Source organism: Limanda limanda, chromosome 15 (genome assembly GCF_963576545.1).
Source record: "Limanda limanda chromosome 15, fLimLim1.1, whole genome shotgun sequence".
NCBI lineage: Eukaryota > Metazoa > Chordata > Actinopteri > Pleuronectiformes > Pleuronectidae > Limanda > Limanda limanda.
In genome coordinates, this window is record NC_083650.1 from 15,362,848 (window position 1) to 15,390,337 (window position 27,490).

Genomic DNA, 27,490 nt, shown 5'->3' on the forward strand with positions numbered 1-27,490 from the left:
AGAGGAGGCACCAGTGTGGATAAAGACCTCAACACGGTCCTGTCTGTCGAGTAAGTGCTGTATCAGTGTGAGAATTCACAGTATAATGTCAGAGGCCTTGCCTGTAGTGAGAATGTGAGCTCCAGATCAGTCTCCATCAGTCCGCTGGGAGGGAGGATGTACTCATTTGATCTGAGGAGACGCTTTGAACCCTGAAAGACAAAGTAAAAGTTTCATTGTAAGAAAGAATTATTAACGCAACAAATGAAAAATAACACAAAAGGCACAACCAGCTTTGTTTAAGTTGCAAGTCTAAATTTGACGTACACCTGTTCTGGAATGAAAACAACAACAAAATATTGTTTCGAGTGATCAAACTAAAGCTCTGAGAGTGGACTCAAAATTGGTTCTTTTATTTCTGTTCATTTCTAGTAGAGCAGGAAGAGAGAGCCAGTGAAAAAAGGCAAAGCATTACTAAAAGATTTACACACACAAATCAGCCATGACAACTGCACAACACATGGTTGTTTATTAATGTACACATACACTATGTGAACAACAGAGAGAAATATGAAAAACAAAGTCAAGGGAAAATGTAATATCGCTGTAGACCATGAAACATAAATTGCACAGTGCAAAATGCGGATAAGGAAAACATATGATTTGTGATGTACATTGATTGTAATAAATGTTCAGAGGATACTGCTGGTGATGCACGTGTGGGGTGAATGTCACATTTAATCTTTCCCATCACAAACTTGTCAGTCATGTGTTTGCTAGGAAAACTACTTGCACAGGCGAGGAGAGTAATATATAATAAAATATATTGTATTTTGACATGGGGTTCAACATTAATTCTCAATTATTGAAAAGTGAGTTTTTAGCTTCAACTAGATTTGTTGCCTGGAACCCTATATGTGTAGCTGATATTTAAGCCATTTTGAACGTTTTAAATTGCACAACCACATTGTATGACAATATGAATATCAATTAATCAGAGTTAAATGTAACTTTTAACTTAGCAAGTTACCTTACATAAAGTGTTTAGCAAAGTTAGTACAGGTTAAATGACTTTCAGCTAAGGTTGAAATAGCTAACAAAGTCTGTCTTAAATTAGCTAAAATCTTAAATTAGCTGTTTGTTCCTCCACAACACTGTCAATGTGAACCAGTCTATTTCAAATCAATTCCCACCCATAAAATATTTCACAATGCCATACACAACATCTTGAATCATTTTTCTCCAGTGTGGACGAGGGAATTTCAAGGTTTTAGTTCAATTTTGTGTGAAATTATTCAAACAGAAAGGGGTTACAAATCAGTGGAAGGAGGAAGGTTGCTGACAAATACAAATAACACCAAATGAATTTACCTTCATGTCCATGTGCTCACTTCGGAATAAAAACCAATCCCAACGTATGTCACATATAAGGTTGCTTCTTAAGCCTGTATCTATCCAGACAACAGTGGCCTAGCGTGCAAGCCTTATTTCAGTACCAGCCTGCTTCACATTCACACATTTATGAAGATTCACACCTTGAGGCTGCCCAGAACAAACAGTCCTCTACTCCTTCACAGCTTTCTAAAGAGGAGTGTTACTAGACCAACTGAAGAGGTCAGATGGACTTGCTCAGGATCATATCCAAAACTGGAGTTTTTCTCTTCTTAACCTTAAAGCTCCAAACTACTGCTAGATTCAGCATTTAAGACACTCGAAACCAAATTTAGTTTTAATATCTAATATGCAATATTATTACACATGCTACTGTGGATGAGAAAAACTAATCAGCTAAGCTAAATCTGGGAGCTGACACAAAGCTGTTGCAGCCACACTGCGCAGGGATTTAAATGCCATGAGTTGGAGCAGTCTCTTTCAAAAGTAGGGGCAGAGACAGTCAGTGTGTCCTCAGAGAACCTGCCCCTGCCTCACAGCATGTTTATAATCCTAACCCTTTCTTGCCTTCGATTAAAGTCGATCATGTTCCTTGTAAAGTTGAAGATTAATCCCTCATCAGGCTTCTTTTATAATTTTGAAACAAGCTACGGGTAAAACAGAAAGAAAGTGTGAACGTGAGAACAGAAACAGCTTGTGAAGTCTCAGGTTAACAGTTTTATGTCAAGCTGTGAGCGCTGAAGAGAGGCAGCTGTTGTGTAATATGTTTGGCAACTAATCAACGGCTGAAAAATGTCATTCGTCCTCTGGGCTTCGTTCAGGTGTCTAAACTCGCTAAACTTGCCACTCGAATTAAGTAAGACTTGGTGAGCAGCACAGAGCGGTAATGACATCCTGTATCTGGCCGAATACCCTGGGGAGACACTCTTTCATGGTCCGCTGCAGTGGCCACGACACTGGATCCTAATGTCATCAGAGCTGCTAAAACACGTAACGGGATACCAAATGAAATGGTTGGGTGTGTGCTGAGGAATCATCACAAGATACTAGAACGGGGTTAGCTTTCTTCAAGAGGGCAGTGATGCTTCACATGCATGTCACATAACTTACTCGTCTTATTGTATAGTATTAATGTCTCAATGTCATTGCATACAAGGACGATGGCAGTGTTGAAATCAACCTCATGTCCCAATAGGCATCAATAAATAAAGGCTGAGGAAAAATCCACACAGCCAATCATTACATTCGGACCGTATGAATGGTACAACACCCGTTTTGTGATGTATCGGTTGCATTTTCCCAAAGTGTGCCATACACAGAGCTGTGTTTTAGCCAGATTGACTTGATTTAAAAAGAAAATTTACTTCAATGTCAATCATTTAAAGATGCATGGACTTTGCATGAAACAACGCTTTGAAGAAGTGAAGGGAACATGGGAAAACAGAATTTTTGGCTTTGCTGACACTTTTAAAGCACTCGGCTGTAATAAGCAGTTATCTATCCAGTCTATTGGTTCAATATGCTGCAGAAAGGGAAATTCTGACAGTTCCCCGAAGGTAGTTGCATAACGAGTTTTATAAGCAAGGAAAACATTGGGTAAAACGCAAAACTCGGCCTGACCTTGCCACTAACTTGAGGTCCACAAAGAGGCCTGGTATGTAGTCTTTTCTCATGCTGTGTGGCTGGTACAATGAATCAAGGCACAAAAGCCGGGCACTTTCAAACTGCCTGACATGCATTAACAATACAGAGCCTTGGCAGGGAACGCTTGTACTGAATGTCCTTAGCTGCCTAACCCCCAATCCCCCCCCTTTTTTGTTCTCTTGCCCTCTCTCCCCAGCTACAAGTTTCTCTACTGTCTTTCTGGGGCAAGATGGGGAATGTTACAACTCCTCTACTCGACCATGCTCAACAAGCTTGTGGGAAAACAACTTAAACTTCACACATCTTCTCAAAATTACTTTTTTAAAACAAGTTTAATTGTTTAAATTGGCAGCCCTGTTTACAGCAGAGGTAGGAAGTGATTCAGGGTCAGAACAAGGTGAAACGTGGAAAGTGTGTTAAAGTAGTTTTAAAGGCTTCTGCTTTCACCCAACACACACACATATATCTTAGTGAGGGCACTCATTGTCATAATGCATTACCTAGCCCCTTACGCCAACCTTAACGATCAAAACAAAATGCCTAACCCAAATATGAATCCTAAAACCAAGTCCTAACCCTGAAACAGCCCATTCAAAGTGGGTCAGAAAGTGAGGACAGGCCAAAATGTCCTCACTCTGTAGGTCTTAGGCTCAATCTGTACAAGTACACACACACGCAAAATTGGATCATTTCTGAGTGGATTGCAAATATAAACGCTTTAGACGGCGGCTTTCCAACAATAATCCAGCTGATATCAATATCTGGCTACAACCTCAGGCAGCAACACACAGAAGAGACAGGACGCAAAACATACAATCACGTAACGCACGTGCAACAGCAAACCACAGTGCAATCACATGTACAGAGAAGGAAGCAGGTTTGTGTTCGGAGGCCTGAACTACTTTAAGTGACCCTGCAGTCTCCAGGGTGAGGGACAGAAGGACACAGATTCTCCTCTAGACTAAAATGCAATCTCATCATCCCCACTGCTTTGACTTTGGGAGACCATCCAAATGATTAGCCATTACAGGGATTGTGTGCATGTAGGCCACTTAACCTGATGAGACTCAAAGGGAGAAGAGAGACGGAAACTGTATGCAGAAAAGGGGGCTGATGACATGGTGTCTTTGTAAGTCACCGTCTGAAAACAAACCCACTTATTCCTCTGTCATCTTCTCCAAGTGTCTGTTCATCCCTCAGCGTCTCTGTTCTCCCTAAGCAAACCTGCTGGAAATTGCATTTAATGCTCCAGTTCCGGAGCTGTGGCAAACAGAGCTTTGCTCGTCTGTCCTCCAGGCGGAGATTTCACGCTCCGGAGACAACGTAGCTCATGGATAAAGCCGCACTTGGTTGGTTGCTTTCTCTTTCAGGATGACGGTAAACAAAAAAGAAGGGGGGGGATATTTGTTTCCCTTTAGATAGAATTGCCCACTATAGCAGAGCTTTCCATAAACTGCTGGCCAAAACGGCATCCACTCATTGAAATCCAGCTGAAGTTTATTACCCTATTTCCACATTGTGACTTTATCTACCGCTTAGGGAGATAACAGCCGTTATTTCAGGCAGCTTTATCAGAAAACATCCTTATTTCAGATTCTGTGTGTTTTTTAACTATACTCTGTCATATTTCAATATGAAGCCCTGTCAGTGAGGCTGCATTGCATGCCACACAAAAACACACAGTGAGCAGAGCTGTGAAGATTTTAAACACAGCATTCTGTGAGGTAATAGTGAATTGCTATGGAGCCCCTCCCTAGACAAGAGAAAGGACTGACACTGACTCATTACTGTGTTCTTCATTCTCTCTAAACTTCACTCAGAATGTTGATGCCAGGACTATTATTTATTTTACTGACATTTTGATACCACTGACAGATTATTAAATAAACAGCGACACTTGTCTTGTGAGGATTTATTTTGCTGCTCCAGAGACAGTTATTACTTGTAATGTCAGATGCCTTAAATCATGATCTAAAAATAATATATTATATATGATTAGGATATATTGTATACAGGTTTCTCCACAGCATCCGCTCTAAGCTAGAATCCATATCTTAATAAACAATATTATTAATCCTATTGCAGAGTAATTTTCTCCTGGTTGTGTCAAACAAATTGTACATTCATTGTTAATTTCCTTTTCCCAGCATTTTCCCATTATTAGGCTCCATCATATCCTTATGGAGAGCACAGCTATTACATAAAGGTTCAATTACATTTCATAATGCATGAGACAGTATTGAGAGTAGGACAGAAAAATTGTCATTTGTTGAGGTGTGAGAATAAAAAAATGTGGGTTACCAAATCGCAACCTAAGATATATGGTTTCTTTGTTTATACAACAAAGAAATACACTAGTTGTGACGAGATACTTCTGGTTCTATTCTCTACACATAAGACCCTCATCAACTGTATGATGTGTATACTACACACACCAGCACTGTAGTCTTACCGGAGCAGATAGCATATTATTTAAGCATCTGCAAGATCTACAAGATACTCTGGTTTTAGTTACGTTCCAGAAACATTGGACCAGCATCTTTACAACCACTACTACACTAACTGCTGATTGCATGTTTTAAAACTGGAACCTGTCAGTGGACTAAAGGCAGGATTCCAACACGCTGCCACTGCACATTAGTCTAGTAAAGGAACATGCAGAACATACACTATCTTAGATCATAACAAGAAGTATCAGTTTCCATGATGTTTATGTCATTTAAAAATTACTAAAATATCAATATGCTTTTGGTTTCAGAGATATTTTTTATTATAAACAAAAAACTGAATTGTGATTTACTCTGTTCTGAGATGTAAAGAGATACATCAAATCCATTTCCGTATCTAATTAGTGTCTATTTTTAGGTTTAGTGGTCGAGCAGTGTGTGACAGAATGCCGCTAATGTAAAGTGTGGTGTGATTGTTGTGCAGGAACGTGTTGCTACTGTGACAGCAGGGTTGTAACTCAACTGACCTCAAGTCATCTGTGATCAGTGACATGATGCAACTCCACAGTACAGAACTCTATTGCTGTGACCTTGTTTATTCAAGCACAACATTACAACAGCATGTCAGTTTGTGTAGTGAGCAGAACAGCTACAGTCACTGTAAAATCATGTACCATTGCAGATCTTTGCTGTAATTTATTTCCTATTAATCCAGCCAACTGCTGCTTTTCGCTATTAATCATTCAGAATTTGTGATATCAATACATTGCAATATTGGGAGGATTTAAAATGTCAGTACCTGTAATAGCAAAAATCTATTAGCAGTCATTGTAAGATGCACAATCCATCTTAAGGAGCTAATGCTGTGCTTAGAATAGTAATGATAGTCTGCCATTGAAAGCACCTGAGTGGATGTGACTCATCGCAGCTTCCTGTGCAGCTAAGGAGGTTTTTTATCACTCGGCAGGATTAGCAGCATATGCTATCATCATCGAGGCTTTGTGAGCGTGTTGAACAGGGTGCAGCCTCGACAAAGGACTGTGATACTGTGAGATACGTGCTCCAGACCGTGACATGCTATCAAATGTTTTGCAATTGAGCTTGTTGCTCCCCTCACACGTGGGAGAGTAACCCACCCACCTGGATTTTGACAGCTATAGACAGGGAGTTCAGCTCTTTATCCAGTTCTTTGAGGACAACCAGCTTTTTCAGTGTGAGACTGCAGAGCCTGTGGAAACGACAAAGAACAAGACAAGGGGGTGAGATAAAAAAAAAAGATTAGTGGCATGACTATACACAGAATGCGAGCACAGCTTCCTGACAAGCTGTAACATCTGGGCATGAAAAGCATGGCCGGCAGTATTCACATTTCTTATCTATTTCTATCTTCTTCTTTTGGATTGAAGGTATGATAATGACAGGAAGCATTCAGTAATCGTCAATTACTGCTGAGAAAGCGAGTGAATAATCAGGAGAGCAACATAGTAATCAAATCCTCTTCTAATCTATGACATTTTTCTGAATGATGATGATGCACCACTGTGCTAAGAAATCCTCCTGTGAGCTTTGTGGGAAAATACTTCATGGAAAGAGTCATAAGTTAAGTATTAGAAAGGCAAAATGCAGTGAAGTGTCCTCAGTAAGCCCTGTTTGAACACACTGCTACATAATGTATTAAAAAGTTACACGCAGAGTAACTTGGTGCCATCTGTGCGTTATTAAATAAAACAAGAAACATATTTACATACGCCTCAAACAAAGAAAGTTCATATTTAATTTGACTGGCTTTTTTAATATTAGATAACTATCACTGGGATCTAGATTGGGTGAGGTGTAGAAAGACAGAAGACAGGAAATATACTGTATTTAATCAGAAAAAAACCATGTAGGTAGGTACCCAGTGGACTTCGCTCAGGTCAGCCTTTTCTCTCAAAACCCTGAGGCTGCTCAATGTGCTACAACTGACAAGACACACCTCAATCTCGTGCTTCTGTAATGGATCAAAAACCAGTTGTGACCCCTCCTCTCACCTGCACCAAATTCCACCTTCTGTCCTTCCCACACACACACAGACACGACAACAAAGACACTCCGCAAAAAGTCAAAAGCACCAAGGACATGTTTGCTGAGCTTGCTCCTGACCCACTTTTCCCCACAGTCCTGTTCAGAAGGTTGGAAGATAGTCAAAGCAAACAAACAGCCAGTCACCCACTTTCCCTGAGAGACTTTCACCCATGTCATTCAGTCACTCCCGGCTAGACAAGTATGATTCACAAAGATTCATCCTGTTTAAGCACAAAGGAAACTTTGAAACTTAAATTTAACAGGCAGCAACAACAGGGTGCCCTATTTCGGGGCATGAAGAGGTAGCAAGGTTTTGTGAACATACAATATGCAACTTTGGATGTCAGGGGCTTCTCAATCAAAACAACCCAACTCAAGCGCAAATCATGTTCAGGGATAAGGTCAAGTAATTCATTTTATTTATGATACGCAGCAGAAAGAGATTAATTATCGTGATCCAGTATGAGTGACCAGTACAAACATGGGAAGGACCAGCTAACTGGCTAACAGCATGATTTTTTTTCCTCATACATTATTTGCCTCGAACGTTATAGCAGGGACGGGCAAAGCTGCAGGCAAAACCTATACTATGCAACTAAAAGGCAACCAAAATGAAACGCCCTGTTACCTTATATAAAATTAGGGATTTCTCTGGCTTTGAACATTGTTAAAAACTGCCAAAAGTAAAAGTCTACTTAATGGCATAGCATAGATGTAGTTGTTTTTTTAGACATTTCAATGAAGAATTTTGACCTATTACATCTTCAAATGTTGACAGTATTGAAGTTTTTTATGCATTCTAAAAATGTGTAACATGAAAAATCCTAAGGATTTCTTAATTTATAAATTTTCTAACTTCACATTTTAAATGTTTTACTGTCATTACAGTGACATTTATATGAACTGATGTCTTTCTCTTTCTTCTTGACTTTGTTATTTGCTGGTACAGAGCCCATTCTAAATATGCAGCTTCACAACAAAAGTGGCCTGCAGTAGCTGCTGACTTGGTGAGTCCTGAAAACACATCCCCAATGCTGCACAAAGAGCTGATTCACCTGTTTCTTCAAAGTGTGGTGAAGCTCAACCCTAAACAGAACTGTGAACTGGAGAATCAGCAGTCATTGCCGTTGTTGTGAACGTTCCATTATCGTGATCAATGTCATAACTTATGATGATTAGTCCCAGCCCCCGCTCGCTGCTACAGAGCCCTGTTTCTTCAAAATGTGTTAATATTTAACAGTTCACGTGTCAAAGCCGGAAATTAACCACTGCACTTCTTTGATCCCCAGGAACACTTGCAGTGAAGTAGATGGTATCAACAGTTTTTGAAACAGGACAGTACAGACAGAGATCCCTCACATTATAGTAAGATGTTGTATGTTTTTTCCTACAGGGGGATACAAATGTCAGAGATCAGTGGTCCCCACTGTAAATTTTACTGTAAAATTGAACCAGATGGAGGGAAATGGAAGGAAGCCAAGGTCATTACATTCCATTGGAGGTTTATCCAAACAGCCAACTGAATCTATCGTAAATGATGACAGTATAACAACAGGAACGAGCCAGGAACTTTGTGTTCCCGTGTTGACTCTCCCTTTGGCCCAAATAGGTGACAACATAATTTTGCAGCGGGAATTCAAGCGCAAGTAGCGAATCCACTTGGCTGAACAAGTTACCTCATGCATTTGAGAAACTATAATGCTAGTCTATTTGAGTCTGGAGTAATCAAATGCTGAACATTGTAGGTAGCGCATGGATCCAGCTTGCCTCCTGGTGAGGATGAGTCACCAGTCAGCTACAGCATTCTGTCAGGGATAAAAAAAACAGAGCTGAGGGTTTAACAACATCTCTACCCCGTCACATCTCTCTCTCGCTCTCTCCTTAGACTGGGATTCACATGTAATTAAAAAGGCTGCAGGCGCTGAAGAGGTCACCTAGGGAACCAGGGATTTTTTATTATTAGACAGAGGTGTTATCTCTCCTCTTGCCTGCCACTGTGTTGTGTTGTAAGTGAAAGTCGCTGCCATCTGTTCTGGCCTGGTACCAGTCTGTCCCTGTGCTCCTCACCATTGCCAGTTCACTTTGCCACCCAAACAGCGGCTGCAGTGACAGGCCAGGTGCCGCACAAAAGCGCTAAATCACTGTGCTGAAATGGCTGGCAGAGGCACACACTGGGTCATGGATAAATCAGCTGGTTTTAGAAAGGTCCGCCAGTATGGATATACTGTATGTTTGTGATTACAGGAATATAGATGAGGGGGGTGGGTTTATATACGGAATGGTCTCCCCTTCACTCAACTGACACTGGCACACACTCAGGAATTGAAATAGGGGCTTGGAGTGGCCCCTCAAAAGATGCATTAATCCTCAATTTTGGCATGTCATTGCCACATTCCCAGAGTAAGCCTGCGGTTGGATCACAGCTCGCCTCACTGTGCGAAAAGAGGACGAAAACACAACAGTGTTATCAATCCACAGAGGAGGCCGCGTGGGTGGAGAATCTATAGAGCCGTCTCCAGTTCAATATTTCTGTGAACAGGCGGTGGAAAGGGAAGATAAGTGATACATGTTTGGTCTGTTTCCCTGTTGATAAGGGCCCATGGGGGAAATCCCTCTTTCAGTTTCAGTGCTCGGGCTTGCTGAGCCAACTCATCGCTTGCCAAGCTCCTCTGATTGGGTCATCATTGTTATAGATGTTATTGATCCTCAAATGCACGCCATGTGCGGCGACTCTGCTGTTTCTGATCATACTCCTGACATGTCAGTGAGGAAAGAGATACTACACTTAACTGACTGTTAAATCAACATGAACACTATGAAAAAGTTTCAAAAAAAACATTATGTCTTGAGGGTAGAAACTTTTGCAAGGATGTTCTATTAAACTGCATTCAATTTAGCTACTGTAACTTAAATTGACTGGACTATAATAATGTACATATCCTAGTTCCTGATTGCATCTAATGATACTAACTAGGGATGCATTTTTTTCCATTATTTTTATTAAAGTTAAACAATCAATTCTTCTTTTCAATGGATGAATTGTTTGGTTAAAAAACAAAAATGTTTAATTTGTCTTATTATCAGTTTACTATTAGATAAACCAGAGCAAAATAATGAAAATATTTATCTTTCTTGTAACTAAATCAAACCACTAATCATAATCAGTTTGTTGCTGATTTATTTTATGTTGTTCGACAAATCAATTCGATTCATCAAACAAGCTGTGTCTTTTAAACTGTCCTGCCTTCACTCACCTCTCGTTTAAAAAACATTTTGCTAAAATTGTGTCACAGAAAGAGGATGTGCGGATTCTAAATCGGTGCCAGAATCTGAATCACATCCTACCACTAGCTAATTACATGCAAATCGTTTTCTGGATGCCATCTTCTATTAATGACATTGACATATAAAGCAACTGACACCAGTGTAATATCATATCTCAATGAATAGCTATTGACCGCCCTGAAGGACGGTGCCCAGTAGACGCTTGGATTCTCTACGGCTAATAGCTTTAGCCTATATGACATAAATCACAGCAGCACAAGTAGTGCTGCTCCATCTAAGCTCATTAGTGTGTTCAAGTCACTCGCTGTACCATCACTAACTGTTGACCTTTTCGGCCTATAAAGTAAAGTGAGGCCATTAGACCACAGGGCCATTTCCCCCTTTTCGATTACACAACGGCTTCCTGTGACATACCAATATTACTGAGGAAATCAAAAGGAGGCTTTGTGTGAGGCTGTTGAACTGACAAACTTGAGCAGCATGTGTACAATACAACAAAAATCTATTACAACTTAATTTTCAATTACCCTAGGCACTATAAACACACACCTGAGTAAATTAACGAACATCAATGCTCTGAGAATAAAATCCCCAAGAATTTTTATAGTAGGTTTGGAATATATGGCCAAAAATAATATTGATATTGCTTTAATTACTGTTATTGTTTTATTTCCCTGCCCCACCCTATACTGCAATATCATTTAAGTCACCTTAGACCAATCATCATTAGTAAATGCTTTTAGATAGCAAAGGAGGTGAGAACTACTCTTGAAGTAACTGTTATGAATGTTGGTCCATCTGTGGCTACACTCAAATCCTTTCACTTTTATCTGTGCAGGACAAACAAAACCTCTTATCAGGCATTACACTCAAACAGCCGCGGCCAAATATTTGGTTTCAGATAAGAGGCCTGTGATTGTGGGTAATATTGCACAGCGTATTATCTTATCTCGGCTGCTTCATCCATTTTCTCTACAGTAATAACAAGGAGGAAAAGTAAACATTTGAAGCTTTCATGTTTCCAGTGGTGTACAAGTTTAACACTTCATTTAGGCATAAAGCTTTTCAGATCTACTGAGTCACAAGCGACAAAATGGCTCCAGAGCATTTACACACACAGTGTTTCACAACTGCTTCAGGAGACAGTCTTGTCTCAACCCAGAAAGTCTCTCCTTTCCAGTGCAGACTCGATAACTTATCCCACCTGTATTGAAGTGTTGCTGGAACATCAGAGGGAAGCGAATCAGTGGTGGGAAGTGGATTAAAACGTGGACAGCAGGGTCAAAGTCAGAGATGCACACATTCTGCACAGCGAATAATCCTTTTTGTTAGCCCCTTTCTGACCTCACCCTCCCCCTGAGTCAGCCTAGCTCTCTTTAACCCACACAAACACACACACACACAGAGGCCTCACGCAGTCTCCTCCGGAGTCAGATCTCAAAGAGAACGTCTGGCGCGACACCAAGCTTCAGTCAGTCGAGTTGAGTTTGGCTCTTTGGTAAAACGATATGTCTGTCTTAAGCCTGCTTATGTGACAGGAGACAGACAATTTATATTACACCGACATCACAAGGTATTTCAAATATTTAAACCCCACTCTGAAATAAGCTCCGTAGGCTCTTGGCCTCTGCGTCAAATTTGAAAGGATTTGACTAGATGCATCTGAAGAAATAATCATTTATGATGAAGGGGAGAACACTGATACCAGGCTCAACTGTGGTTGTGAAAAGTCACGACAAAGCCAGAGCAGAAGGAAGTAATTCACATACAGATCTTTCTTCATATCATATGAAGGAACGCATTAAGAGCTATAAATATTTAATGTTTCCACAGTAATAAACTGTGTGGAACTTGTAGAGCCTTAGTTCATTCGACAACAATTTCTAAATCTGGTGCGAACAAACAATACAAATCCCACCTCCATCAGCATCTTCCAAAGCCAACAGTTCAAGATGTCCCAGAATACACAAGTACATGGCTATTATCTCTGTGCTATTTCTGGGCCACTTTAGTGACAGCAGCATCTCAAATAACTTAACGATGGAAACACTGTTAAGTTCAAGAGCCTACAAAGAGACAAGTGCTACAGCACTCATCCCATGGCAATACTTACAACAATGTTAAGACAAGTGACAGTCGTTGAGTTGTCAATTTCTACGTCTTGTATCAATGCTTACGTTCACGTTTGTCTCCGTTGTAGAGATTAAAGCACAGTAGATGTTCCTCTGTTTCTACTTTGCACAGTTATTTCTGCGTCCAATAAAAACAAAACCATCTTTACATTCATGGGGCCATAAAAAGGTTTATCATGCAGGCACGGACATGGGTCCGGACTATAAATGAGCACGTACGAAATCAACTGAGAGGCCAGCAAACCTTCTGAAATGAACGATATGCTACCTAAACAAAACAACAGTTTTGTAATTCTTTCCCCCTGGTCAGCATTCTAGTTGATGTTTTGCCAAATCTATGACCTCGGATCACTGCACAGCAATTGTCAGAGGCACACAGTAGGTGGAAGTGGACGATGAGCAATGTAACAGAGAGCTGAATGAAAAAGACACTGTCTATGTTTGGTATGTGCTGGGGGGCTTCCAAGCGAGGGAATGAAAAAGGGACCCATGCTTTTACTGCTTTTAATGTACTATTTCTCATATTCTCTGCTTCAGATGTGAAAGAGGTCACAGTCTTTTATTAAAACATGCTTTAACATTATGCTCTGCATGCAATTCTTGCATGCTACTACCGGTTTGTATGTGGGAGACTGACAAAAGTGCCTTTCTCTGCAGTCCAGGCTCTCGCAAAGGAAAGCCCTTCCACTTTGTTCATTCATAATGCTATTATTTGTTCATGCGTAGTTGCATAATTTAGCCCAAATAAAGGGTACGCTGGTCTAAAAGCTACTTCTTCTGAATATTTCATTCACCTACAGGAAAAACAGGAGCAGGTCTATTCACGGTGAGTGACATCCTTTAGCACTTGTGAGGTTTTCTCTGATAGCAATACATTGAAGATTCCCTTTATTTATATTTTATATTTATCCTTCATGGCCTTTTAGGTGGAAATTATATGCAAAACAAAACCCTGCATTTTCAAACCCACACCCTCTGGAATGTTCTAACTAAATCTTCCCTTTTCAATCTTTAATTTTAAATTCACAGCTTTTAGTCTAAGATGAGAAAACAATGAAAGTTACAAAGCAGAATAGTTAGAGAGGGAACATGGAACATGGAACTAGTTACTACGATAATGGAAGATGTCAAAGAACATTTACATTTAGAACTGGGCCAATTCAGTTGAAATCTGGTGCCAAAACTGACAGAATTCACTTTTAGACTGAGGCCACTGATCCGCGTATAAGATCGAATTCTCTAGTCTGACGTTTTTATGAATTGTAAATGTGTCAAATGCCCATGGCCAAAATGTTGTGGAGCAATAGATTGGTTATCGAACAGTTCTACAAATATATTTAGTTGTCCCTATCTCTTTCTAATTTTGATCTATCAGTACTAAGTCATTGCATTTCTATTCAATGTTTGAGTCCCATCTACATTATGAGTGATACAGTCTAATCCAGAAGACTGAGCAAGTTGCTTTTAACAAGTTAAAACAGTAGGATGTTCCATAAGGGCTTAGCCTGCACTTAGGCTTGCATGCAAAAGCTATTTTACCCCTTGAATATCTCGTTGGGTGTGACAGATGGCCATATGCTGGTTGGGCTTTAATATCCCTGAATAAAATCTCACTCTCAAGGCCACTGGGAAAGAGGAAGAAGAGGCTGTGACCCAGGTGCACAAGGGCAAATGTTAATTTGGTAATTTGCAATATGATTTATGTGTGAGACACAACCTATTGTTCACAATAGCAATGTTACTGAAAGTCAATCAGACCTCTGGATTAGAAAGTAACCTTCTGGCGTGCCAAAGAGGTTTGTAAAGCCACAGTGTAATTCTCATAATGCAACACAACAGATGGTATGCACTCATTAATCAAAACAATACAAAATATTTTGTAATGAGATGGCGCTTAAGCTTGGCCAAAAGTCATGTGATTAAGCATAACACAGACTTTACAATGTTTTGTAGACATGGATTAAGTCTTTTGAGTAACAAACACAAAAAACCCTGCCAGCTTAAAATGTGGCTTTGATTATGGATTCAAATATTGCTTGATACGTTATAGTAGTAAGATTTTTTAAATAACTAATGACACTTGTCCTTTAGTGTAATCAACAGCATTCTGTTCCCCAGCTATATGATCTGTATGCTCAGTGTGTTTCTGCAGCCATATTTTGGCCAAGCCACGGCAAAATGCGCAACTTCCTGTAGTCAACCTCTTGCACCAATCATGTTTGGAATAGTTGACAAAAACTTGAGTACTCAAGGAAATCTACAAATAAGGAACCCAACAGAGAACAAGCTAACTCTTCAAAGCCGTGACGTTTAATTTACATAATCTAATGACCAGTAATTAAAATGAAATTATTATGGGTTTTAAAGTATTTTTAAGAAATGGTAGACTTTATTGACTACCAGTGAGAGTTGTGGAGGACTGGCAGTAAACACCTGGCTACAATAATTTAGATGCAGCCACACGACATCCCTCTAGCTATTTTCTAAAATCCCACATTCAACACGTAGTTAGTGTTAAGTCATGCCTAGGAGGGATTTTAGCTTCTTCTTGCCAATTGGAGTAGAGACAAGAGTTACCATGGAGAGCAATTTGGTGCAACAGGAAGGCAGGACAGGTGTCACCACTCAGGTATGAAACCACCCTGAGGGAGGTGTTATGAAAAGAAAAATGGATAGGGGAGGGGATAAACTGGCCATTTCCAAGAATGTAAGAGTAGAGGATGCAATAGCTGCACTCAACTCGAGTCTGTCATAATACTCTGAAATAGGTTTTTTGTGAACTCTGGGGTCCCGAGGCTGCACCATGCTGAGAATCTGACTGCTGTGGGGATTACAGACACATTTGATGTAATACTACACAGGGCTGGTACATGAGAGCTCAGAGACAGATTTTATCTCACTTTGGCGATTTAAGCCAACGCTTTCCCCTCAAATGCCCATTTGAGCAACAGTTATATCTGTGGAGCATGAATCAGAGGTTTGGCCACTTTGCTCTTGCTGCATGGTGGGTGGTTTGGTTGAACCCTTCAAAGCCTTCTCTCTAATAATGAAGGAAGTTGTGCACATTTCCCATTGAGAAATACAGGCCAGAGTCTGAGTTACAGAAAAAGTACGAGGCGGAAACAGTAAAAGAGAAAATGCAAGATGGGATGATCTTATGGGGTCCCTTTATTTTAGTCCAACACACACTGTGAAAAACATCTGCCAAACTAAATTAACAATCACCCTCAAATTAAAACATACATGATGTCACAACCTAGTGACAAGGTTTGTGAATCAGTAATTGATGATCCTTTATTCATAGTTTACTATAGCTGCTTCCTTTCAGGAGCATGGGCTCCCAATGGGGTTCATCTGCCTTTTTAGCTTTGTTTTCGACTCTTCTGCCTCTTTTATATCAATTAAATATTCAGGAACTTTTGTTGCTCTTTTTGCAGGGCTCAACAGGTCTTTTGTTCAGCCCTTACCACAAACTGATGAGGTCAGCAGGCCTGTGTTTGTATTGGCCACGGAAGACAAGATCAGACCAGACATGGCATGTTTACAGGACAAGCCAGAGCAAAAGACGCCTGGACCAGTTCAACTGCAGTACATCATAAATAGAGGTAGTATGACAGATTATACCTCTCAAGCATGCAGAAAATTACGATCTTATCAGTTTATATACTATACATCTTTATGTTCATGCCTATTGCCTACTACATCCAGTGACTTCCAATTTATAGTACAGTAACCAGACCAGCAGATACAGGTAAATCCTGAGTGTCACAGTCTCTGACAAGGTAACGACTGAGCTTTAAAATCCTATTAAGGTGGATGGTCTACCTGGCAGCAGCGTTCCTTTGCCTGGAGTCTCCTGGTCGGATCAAAAGCTCAAGAGCAAAGCCTTGTTTAAAACAATCTCTCTGTCTAGGCTGCTGACCAGCATTCAAAGACCAAGAAGGATCAAAATCAAATATTGACCAAAAAAATGACACTGACAGTAAAAAACAACAATTCACATTTCAGGATTATGGAGTCCAGACACACTGTTAAAGCAAAGACAGCATTCTGTCAATTTTTTAATTGCAGGAAAATTACTTTTCTGGCAGAGGTGGGTGATAATAATGAAACCCAGTGATTACTCTGCTCACTGCTGAGCAGAATAACTGTGATTATCAGTTCAGTTCAGTTATTATGCAACCCTACTAACAAGGAAAAATTTGGTATTGCAAAACTGTGTAATTAGAAAGTAAAGGCTACGTCACAATCCAGTATTTTTGGTTTGAGGATCCTATAAGTCCACATACAAATGACTGAAGAGTGATTCATCATAAAAAGCCCTGAATATAGGCTGGATAGTGCAAGAATAAAAGTAATATGATAGCGAGGAAATCCACCCAGACCTTTGCATCTTTTTTAATACATCTTAAGCTTTTAAGCTTACAGTGTTATCATTTCATTCATTCGTGAGTAGGCTAGGGGCCACTGCGGTTTTCATGACGCAAATGTCATAATCAGAAGGTGTGTACAGAGATCTATGTACTCTCCTGTTTATTGTGTCCATACAGATTTGTCTGTGCCGTAATGCAGACCCACAACCCTACGTGGTTGTTGGGGGTAGGTGCAACGCTTGGATAGCTCTGACATGAATATAAATTTGAGAATCAAATAGTAAATGTTTGGCCAAAATTAAGATGAAAACCAAAGAGCGTCTATGACCTGGGAAATATATTAACTAAGCTCAGCCAAGGAAATATCATTCTGCTTTATTTCTCATGACAATTTTCCCATTTCTGAAATATCAACTATTTCTGTCAGCACTACTGGGTTGTATAGTTACCATGTTATAGCCCTTCCAGAATTGCAGCTCATTATACTCTGCATTCACATCTTTCTTCTCTCCATCTCCATGCAACATTCTTTAATATATATGGTTTGAAAAGAGCAGCTGCAGAGGTCGACATTAAAACCCAAGAGTTTTTGAGAGGATGAAAAGAGTCGCACATTGGTTGTGTGGGCTAATTGGGCAAAGGCACATGTAGAGCAAGGGGGCTCCAGACAGTTCAGACTCTTTAATCTGTGATTAGACATTTGGGCAGGGCCTCCAGCTCAATGCTATTCAAGAGTTGGCACTCGGGGGACTGAAATGTCCTTAACTAGAGAGCAAAGGGAAAACTATTGATTCCTTTCTCTGGATTTCATTCAGCCAAGACAAGGACAACATTTGCTCTGGGTTTGTGGGATTTAAAAATTATCATTAAGTGGGGACCACAGATTTGATCATTTAAATAATCATCTGACTGGTCAATTTTTAACGTTTTATTTGGAGTAATTTGGTGAGTTTCAATACATATTTAAGCTGTCAACAATAATTCGTATGCCCTTTATTTTCTCTGCATCACCCAACGGTATGTTTACAAGACTTCACTCTGCTAGAATATAGCACAGGATCGCTGACTGCCATTATTACAATGCTTCATGTTTTCAAATGGTCGGTCATGTGCTCTCATTCATCGACACCACAGTGTTGTGTATCTGAAATAATGGTGTGCGTGTTGTTGCTGCTGGCACATACAGCTCAGGAAATGCCTGAATGGGAGAGGTGGGAAATAAGTAGAGCAAAAACAAGAGAGAAAACGAGTTGAGAAACATTGTCCCAAATGTGCGTATTTTGACAGGATCCTCCCTATGTCAGTGGACAGTTTCCTTGCCTCACTTGTTGCCTCAGGAAGTTGGATCTCGTCACTAGCTGAGACCCCAGTATCCACCCACACAAGAATCTGGCCTTTCTCCCTCTGCCTGGACTCTCTCTGAGGTCCAGGCAGGGGGAAACAAACCTTTCTTCCCTTTGTGGGGAATTCGACATGAGTATTCAGAGCTTGAGCGTTCGCTGTGGAGTTCTGGGCCAGGTCAGCAAAACTTTTCAACGGGGTGAGCAATCCATAACACTAATCCTGCTTACCCAACCCACCCTACCCATCCCTATTGTTGGTCAACAACAGAATACAGAAGGGGCTCTGCAGAGGGGCCATGGCTCTGCTGCCCCAGCAGCTCTATAGTTGCAAGGAATGTGAAACGTTTCCCAAGGAAATTCCTCCTCCTCCAGGAAGGCAGGGAAGGAAACCAACAGACGTTTGACACATTTCAGGCAGTGGGAGTGAGCATGAAACAGAAGAGAGTGAAGGTGCTGATTGGCCTGCTGTTAGCAAAGTGTGTGAACAGCATGGTGAAGCAAGGAGTACGTATACTGAAGGCCAAGCAATCCTAAAAGTCTGTCTAGCGCTCATAAATTTCAAACTTATAAATATATCTTTTTTTTTCAGATATATTTATTAAAATGTCAAAAAAAATGCCTGGATATGCCCATTTAACTTGATCTGGACAAAATAATGAGGTTTTTTTCAATCTGATAGAGAAAAAAAACAACCTCTGAGGTAATAAATGTTTCTGAAATCTTAGGGGCCTATAAAAATGTCTCACTAGCCCCAGAACGTATGTTTTATTTCTCTACATTGGCTCCAGTGAAGAACAAATAAAAAAAATCTCAATTCTTTTACCATTATCAGTTTTTTCAGCATCTCGCTGCATTAGAAGTACAGCTGCTTAGAAAATAGATGTTATTCCTTTAAGTGAAATGATCTGCACTGGAACCTTTCCATGTATCCATGGTGGAAATAGCTTCTCTTGTTCCAGTCACTAAAGGCAAATGATACGACTCTAGAAAGACTATTGCACATTAATACTATGCCAGTTAATGACAGGGATGTTTTCATTGTAAGAGCTTAGTTCATCAACAATTCAAGCATTGTTCCTTCACTTAACATATCCCAAATAGAGAACAATATGGTTATTTTACCCAGAATTAAAAAAGGGCCAAAGTAACAGTAGAATTAAAATATGATAAGGTCCTAAATACTAAGCAGCTTGTTTTACTTTGACATCACAACAACAGTCACTTCCACACATGTACATGTACATACTACATTAGTTGTCAGTTGGGGAAGTGTAGCGAAGCAAAGCCTGCAGACAAGACGAAGACTGACATGCAGTGCTGTGTCACAAACCTGAAGGCCACTGGAGAAGGCCGATGGAGCCTTGTTTATGATTCCAAAAGGAAGCAGTGGATTAAGCAGACGGTGTCTGTGTGTAGCATCAGATTACTAGCTCCTATTTTCCTGTTATGAAATCAGATTACTGGAGCTCCCCCGCTATGAGAAGTAATATCCAACCCTTGAGATGAACGGGTTACAGGGAAGGTGAAAGGGTAGTGTGAGCTCATATGTGACGGACAGGCTGTCTTTTTTTGTATCCCGTTTGACTGGATTCGTCTTCCAACAAACAGAGAATCAGACATTAAATCAAAGAGCTTAAGGCCAAGAACAATTCAAACTTTAGTCCCCAGAGGATTTTCGTACATTATTTTTTGGGAATATTGTGCAGGTTATTTTGGGGGGATGTGTGATGCATGTCAGGGTGTTTTTTAGGCAATGAAACTGTGGGAGCAAGTGAAAGTTACACTCACACAGTTTGTCATGGAAACGAGCGAGCATGCCACCATCACTGTGATTTACACAATACTAACATTACCACCAACCATGCACTTTTACATGGTTACCAACCTTATTTCTTCCAGCACTTGCAATAAATCTGTATGCTACAGCCACTGTAGTAGTTGTGTTTTGCAGCAGAAAAGTATTTGTCAATCGATGACTTTTGTTTCAGTGTTTGTGTTCCACTGAAACGTTGCACACTGTACAAAATATTCACTTGTGCTTAGAACATCAGGGAACTGACTTCCTTAATCTTTAGCTTTGTTTTTGTTGGTATATGTGGGACGATCATGTCCGAGTCTGCACAAAAAGTGAGTTACAAATATTAATTTCTGCAATTGCAACGTTAAGGAGACGCTGTATGATAAATTCCAGGGTGCACAGCAGCATAAAGAATGTATAAAGACTTGTAGCTGATGGCTTCATCCCAGATAACAATGTGATACTTGCTCCAGTCCAGGCCTGGGTTTGTTTTTTGTTTATCTTCTCTACTTGTTGACATGCACAGCACACATCAGTTTGATACACCGTACAGATTTGGGCCAGAGGAAATAAACATCTGACCAAAGTACACTCAATTACTATTGCGATAAGGCTCAGCAACTCACAACAGAATAAGGTCATCTTGGGACTCCCATGAATCAAGCAGCCAGAAAGAAGGATGCTCTGCTCAAGGGAGATAAACGTCAGAGGGAAAGAGGAAAATATGTTGTTTTGTAGCCTGCAGCAGCACCTTTAACCTTAAGCCCTCTCAAATTTAAAAGACAGATATACATTCAGAGTAAAAATTCCAATGGTATGAAAATGGAATTCAAAGGTTCTCTTGGAGAAAAAAATTTGCTCAGTGACCCACATAAGACTGTCATGTTTATATGTAAGGCCTGTGAATTGAGAACAGATGTCGATCACAACAACTCCCCTGCCATTCTGGAAACAATGCAGCCTGGCGAGCTTGTATGGCAAACACGACCAAATTGCTCGGTTGCTCCCATCATGTCAGTGACGAGGGTAAAGATCACAACTTCTGACCCTAGGTTGTAAAAGATCTTTGAACTTGGTCCGAAATCAAACCTGCTCATGCTGGTACACATTATTTATTGTGAGTAGATAAACATAGCACCATGATGCTGACCTCTGCATTAGTATCATTCCTGCAAATACCACATCGTTCCCTCAACAAATGCCTGCCATGCCATAGTTTTTAGACAGGCCACTTGGATTTCCAAGCATTTAACTTAACTTTGCGTATGTGTATAGTATTAAGTCAATAACTCTCACTGTTTTGGGTTTGTTGACGCAAGAGACAGTTTAGTGTACTTCGCTATATAACCATGTTTATGTCCACTAAGTATGTTGTTCACACATCTGTCGAGAGGGAAATAATACCTTTGAAAAAAGCCAGTATACTTAAAAGTTCCAGTGTGTAAGATTTAGGTAAAAGGGAATTAATTTGACAGAAATTTAATATCAAATCATCCTAGTGATGTTATTGCTGGTGTGTTTCATCTAAATTGCAGGTATTATTGAGTTGAAATTGGGACCATTATATTTTAATACTTTATATTTCTATCGGCAGCTGGTCCTCTCTATGGATGTTGCCATGTTTCTTGTAGTAGCCTAACTCCACAAACTAAACACCTTTTGAGTTTCTATGACAACTGAAGGCTACCACAGGTTCTCTTTAATGTGTGGAAGGGGAGGGTGAGGGGTATTCAGCTGCAACAGGCTACTTTACCACTAGATGTCACTAAATTCTACAAACTGAACCTTTAAATGTGTGCACAGCACACTGAAGCGAAAAAGGTACACGAAATAAAGCTTGTACTTCGCACTATTTTGCTACAAAAGCATTTGCAACAAGATCATCCTTGTCATATTTAGCATTGAAAAAACTTAGTGCCATGTTTCTTTGCCTGGGATGCAGCCCATTGAATTATTCTTCCTGTACATTTTACCTTGTAGCTATCTCTGGTTACTCAGCAACAAACAATGCATTGGTCAGCTTTTTGCTGAGCCCCAAGCAAGGAAAAGGCAACCCCCTGAAGAGGGTTTTGTGTTGCTGTAGAATTCTAGATGGTGAAAAAGCTCAGTTTATATGAAATTAGCGGAAGCCTCAATGACACATACTGTATTGGAAACATTTGGCTGGCAGGCATGGCAGCGCTGGAAACAAAACCATGTTTATCCAACTGTTCCAAAAGGCATGGTAAGGATAGAGCTCCCACAACACTCGTCTGGCAGGTAGAAACCAGTCAAATACTGAAACACACACAGCAATAAAATCGAATGCGCTAGATAATGGTTCCATTTAGATATAACAAGCAATCTATGATAATAAAATAATGATTTAATGTATAAATAACAGATAACATACTGTATATATATCTATGAATCTTGTGATCTGTTTAGTAGTTAAGAAGTACAAAAAGAAGAAAAGTGCTTTCTATGCCATAATTGTGTCAACAGCCAAACTGTCAGGTACCACAATCCCGTGCTGAAAGCCTGTACAAAAGCTGACAACATATTTTCCATTGTGGATCAAATATTTTCTCCTGAGCATGGCTTTCAAGACGGCTGCAAACTTGGACTTGAAGGATCAATTTCTAAAATACTGCTTCTTGCTTAAATTAATCAACAACAGCTGTGTGTCATGTTTTAGATCACCAGAGTAAAAAACGTAAATTGCTCCGAGCCCTGTGGCCTCATTTGAAACCATGCCACTTATCTGGACACCCACATTTGCTAAGAGGCTAGTGGAGGAGTAAACAGCTGCACACAAAATGGCCCACCCCCTGAAAGAATGCCAAGGCAGAATCCCCAAAACAGGCTTTGGGTTGGGCTCCATGTGAGACCTCTCGCACCAGTCTGAGACGAGAGAGCAGAAACAGCCCTGGCAAATTACTTTGAGAGCTGCTGTGAACAGTAATAACTCCAAGCAATCATGTCTGACAAAAAAGTCGACAGGCCTAAATAAACAATTCTGTCATACATCACTATCCGAGAGGAAAACTTATATTACATATAAGATCCAACCAAGTAGCCCATCAACAACGACTTGTGTCGAGCAGCTACTGCAGTCTTGTGCTGAACAATGACTGGTATGCCTTTACTCCATACCTCATTAATAATCCATTTCATCCTCACCCCTTATTCATCTTTGATTCACCTGCCTGTATGTCATCCTCTACAGAGAGAAAGCACATAGTGCAGAGGCAGTGATGTGGGAAATCAATGTGCCATGTGTGCTGCACTCTATAAATGCACAGACATGTCCCCGGCTTTTTCTGCTACAGCCAGAAGCCTTAAAACTTAATGGATACAGCTATCCCAAGAAGCTGATTCCATATGTTAGAATGAAACACATGTTTTTGCTTTTACAGTACATCAGTTGTATCTATTGGGGACTGGAGACATGACCTTGAAAACCACAAGTGTTTCATCCCAGGCAAACATCAATGATGTTATAATTCTATTGAGGCCAATCTGAGTTAAAGGTCACAAAATTGAACGGTCCTTTTTCAGGGATAATATCAAAAAGAGAAAATAATCGCTGAAAAATGGCAACAAGGACATATGGTAGTAAAGTCGTCTCATTCTAGTTCTCTTCAAATGAGCTGATATACAACATACAAGAAGATAATATCAAATTGTATTTGTATAGCCCACATTCTCAAATCACAATCCGCCTCATCGGGCTACAGTAACTGATGTGTGACGATCTCTGCTCTTAACCCTTGACTAGAGGAAGAAAAAAACTAGCCACAAAAACCCTTTTGGCAAGGGAATAAACACAGAAACCGCAAGAGAGAGGGATTCTTCCCCCAGGACGGACAGATCTGCAATAGATGTCGCGTGTAGCAGAGCATGTCAACAAAATAACAATATTTACAACATTCACAAGAAAGGACTGTGTCTAACACAAATGGAGAGCCGTATTAATGTTTAACGTAGTAACACAGAAGAACATGTCTGACCGAGATGAAGGGAGCAGCATTGCCAGTAACACTAGCATATGATGGTAGGCATGTTGTATATTCAATAGCAATCTAGCAATATTCAAACAGAAATTTGACCATAAATCCCTGTGAATAAACCATGTATTCCTCATGGCATGCTTCACATATGCAGACACTGAAGAGCCTGCCGGCAAACACACACACATACACACACATCGACTGTGGAGGAAACCCTCCCCACTGTAAGCCCACTTTTCTACCAATGAGTGGAACAGATCTAGGTCAACGCTGATTAATGTGCCCACAGATCCCAGGAGGCTTCTGGTCAGGTGGCAGCCATGCCTGCTCTCTGACGATGAATACTAATGCGGGAGTATTAACACCGCTGACTGTCCTCTATATTAAACGGTGTCATCAGAACAGCACGAAGTCGATGGGGATGGTGCATTTGCAGAAGAGACGATCGTAAAGAGTGCAGCCCCTCTGCTGTGTCAACACCAGAGTGTGTTGTGGTGCCTGCGTGTGTGTCTGTGTGTGTCAGTTACCCGTTAGAACCAGAGCACCGAGCACCTGAGCTTTACACCAAATGGGACATGATGTGGATCTCAAATAAGCTGTGGCCTGCTGCAGAAATGCCCATCGGCTCATGACACACACACACACAGACACACACACACGGTGCAGCTGACGGGTGACACGGGGGCATGCTGCTCCTTGTCCCCGCATTTAGAGACACTTGTGTGGGCATTAGGAGGCTTGCATTCCGCAAATCAGTTCACACCCGGGTCAGCAGGGACACGGCAGAATGTGTGTGTCGGGACACTTTCAAATGACGACGCAGCAACGCAGACGCCGATGAAGTAGTTAGCTAAACTTTTATATGCTAGTTATAACGGTGAACATAAAGAAAACCACACCGACTGGTAATTGCACACTTGAGAGGAAATATACGAGCTGCTGGTATGAATGTGACATGTTGGTGTTTTAGCCCGACTGTGTCTTTGAAGGGGGGAAATAATAAAACAAAATGTCAAACGCTTTTAGCCCGAAACATGAGAGGAAAACCCCAGCGCTGTTTGCTAGGTCGCGTTAGCATTAGCCACCTTGCTAGTTAGCTCGCTAGCCAGCCCGACAATGTTTTGGAAATGTGTTGCAGCTCGAGGGCGTTGTGTGTCCAACATTAGCCTGGTGTTTGTCCAACTGCGTTCTGATTTGTACACACTGCTGCTGGTGCTGTTGTGTCTTTTACACGCCGACACACAACACTGTTCACGTTACCTCGGGACGCAGCTCGGGGATGATCGGTCTATCTCCCAGGTCGCGAAGAGGTTCATGGGCACGGGCATGCTGCCGGAGCCCGAGCCCAGCAGCACCGCCCCGGCTAGCGCTCCGGCCGGGAGCATGGTCGGCGCTGGTCCTCCTCCGCCGCCGCTGCTCGGGTTCAGGAGAGCGGCCCGGACGACTCCTCTCTCTACAGCCGCCGCCATCATCACCTCCACCGCCTGGGGAGCAGCTCGAGCTAGGTGTCGGACGAACGCGGGAGCCGCTGCACTGTGCGCTGCTGCCTGCTCCAGCTCCTCCAGACTCCCGGCTCCGCTCAGCCGCCTGGAGATGCTGATAGGCGGGGCGGGGCGGGTCGCGTCACCGCTGATAGAGGGCAGCACGTCCCAGCTTCCAGGGAGGGACATCTGTACTGGGGCCCAGCACAATACTGTACTACTGTAGTACTTTAAATACAGTCTATGGGCCCAACACACAAAACTGTAGTATTTGTATAAACAGTTTAATGGCCCAATACACACAACTGTAGTATTTTAAATACAGTCAATGGGCCAAATACACTACTGTAGTATTTTATATACAGTCTATTGGCCAAACACACAACTATGGTATTTTATATACAGTCTATTTGCCCAACACACACAACTATTGTATTTTATATAAAGTATATGGGTCCAATACACAACTATACTACTATAGTATTTTAAATACAGTCTATGGGCCCAATACACTCAACTGTAGTATTTTAAATACTGTCTATGGGCCCAATACACTCAACTGTAGTATTTTAAATACAGTCAATGGGCCAAATACACTACTGTAGTATTTTATATACAGTCTATTTGGCCCAACACACACAACTATGGTATTTTATATACAGTCTATTTGCCCAACACACACAACTATGGTATTTTATATAAAGTATATGGGTCCAATACACAACTATACTACTATAGTATTTTAAATACAGTCTATGGGCCCAATACACTCAACTGTGGTATTTTAAATACAGTCAATGGGCTAAATACACTACTGTAGTATTTTATATACAGTCTATTGGCCCAACACACACAACTATGGTATTTTATATAAAGTATATGAGTCCAATACACAACTATACTACTATAGTATTTTAAATACAGTCTATGGGCCCAATACACTCAACTGTGGTATTTTAAATACAGTCAATGGGCCAAATACACTACTGTAGTATTTTATATACAGTCTATTGGCCCAACACACACAACTATGGTATTTTATATAAAGTATATGGGTCCAATACACAACTATACTACTATAGTATTTTAAATACAGTCTATGGGCCCAATACACTCAACTGTAGTATTTTAAATACAGTCAATGGGCCAAATACACTACTGTAGTATTTTATATACAGTCTATTTGGCCCAACACACACAACTATGGTATTTTATATACAGTCTATTGGCCCAACACACACAACTATGGTATTTTATATAAAGTATATGGGTCCAATACACAACTATACTTCTATAGTGTTTTAAATACAGTCTATGGGCCCAATACACTCAACTGTGGTATTTTAAATGCAGTCAATGGGCCAAATACACTACTGTAGTATTTTATATACAGTCTATTGGCCCAACACACACAACTATGGTATTTTATATAAAGTATTTGGGTCCAATACACAACTATACTACTATAGTATTTTAAATACAGTCTATGGGCCCAATACACTCAACTGTAGTATTTTAAATACAGTCAATGGGCCAAATACACTACTGTAGTATTTTATA

The 27,490-nt window shown here is 40.7% G+C and overlaps 1 protein-coding gene across 1 annotated transcript in view; it reads right to left on the minus strand.

Moving 5' to 3' along the window:
* Window positions 1–25,978, minus strand: part of zmp:0000000755 (phosphofurin acidic cluster sorting protein 2) — a 47,481-nt gene extending 21,503 nt beyond the window's left edge. Inside the window, exons 1-3 of the mRNA XM_061087598.1 lie at window positions 25,710–25,978; window positions 6,603–6,690; window positions 102–191 (exon numbers count right to left, since the gene is read on the minus strand). Of these exons, the coding sequence (XP_060943581.1) occupies window positions 102–191; window positions 6,603–6,690; window positions 25,710–25,921 (390 nt within the window). The 5' untranslated portion in view covers window positions 25,922–25,978. The remainder of the gene's footprint in view (window positions 1–101; window positions 192–6,602; window positions 6,691–25,709) is intronic.
* Window positions 25,979–27,490: the final 1,512 nt, after the last annotated feature.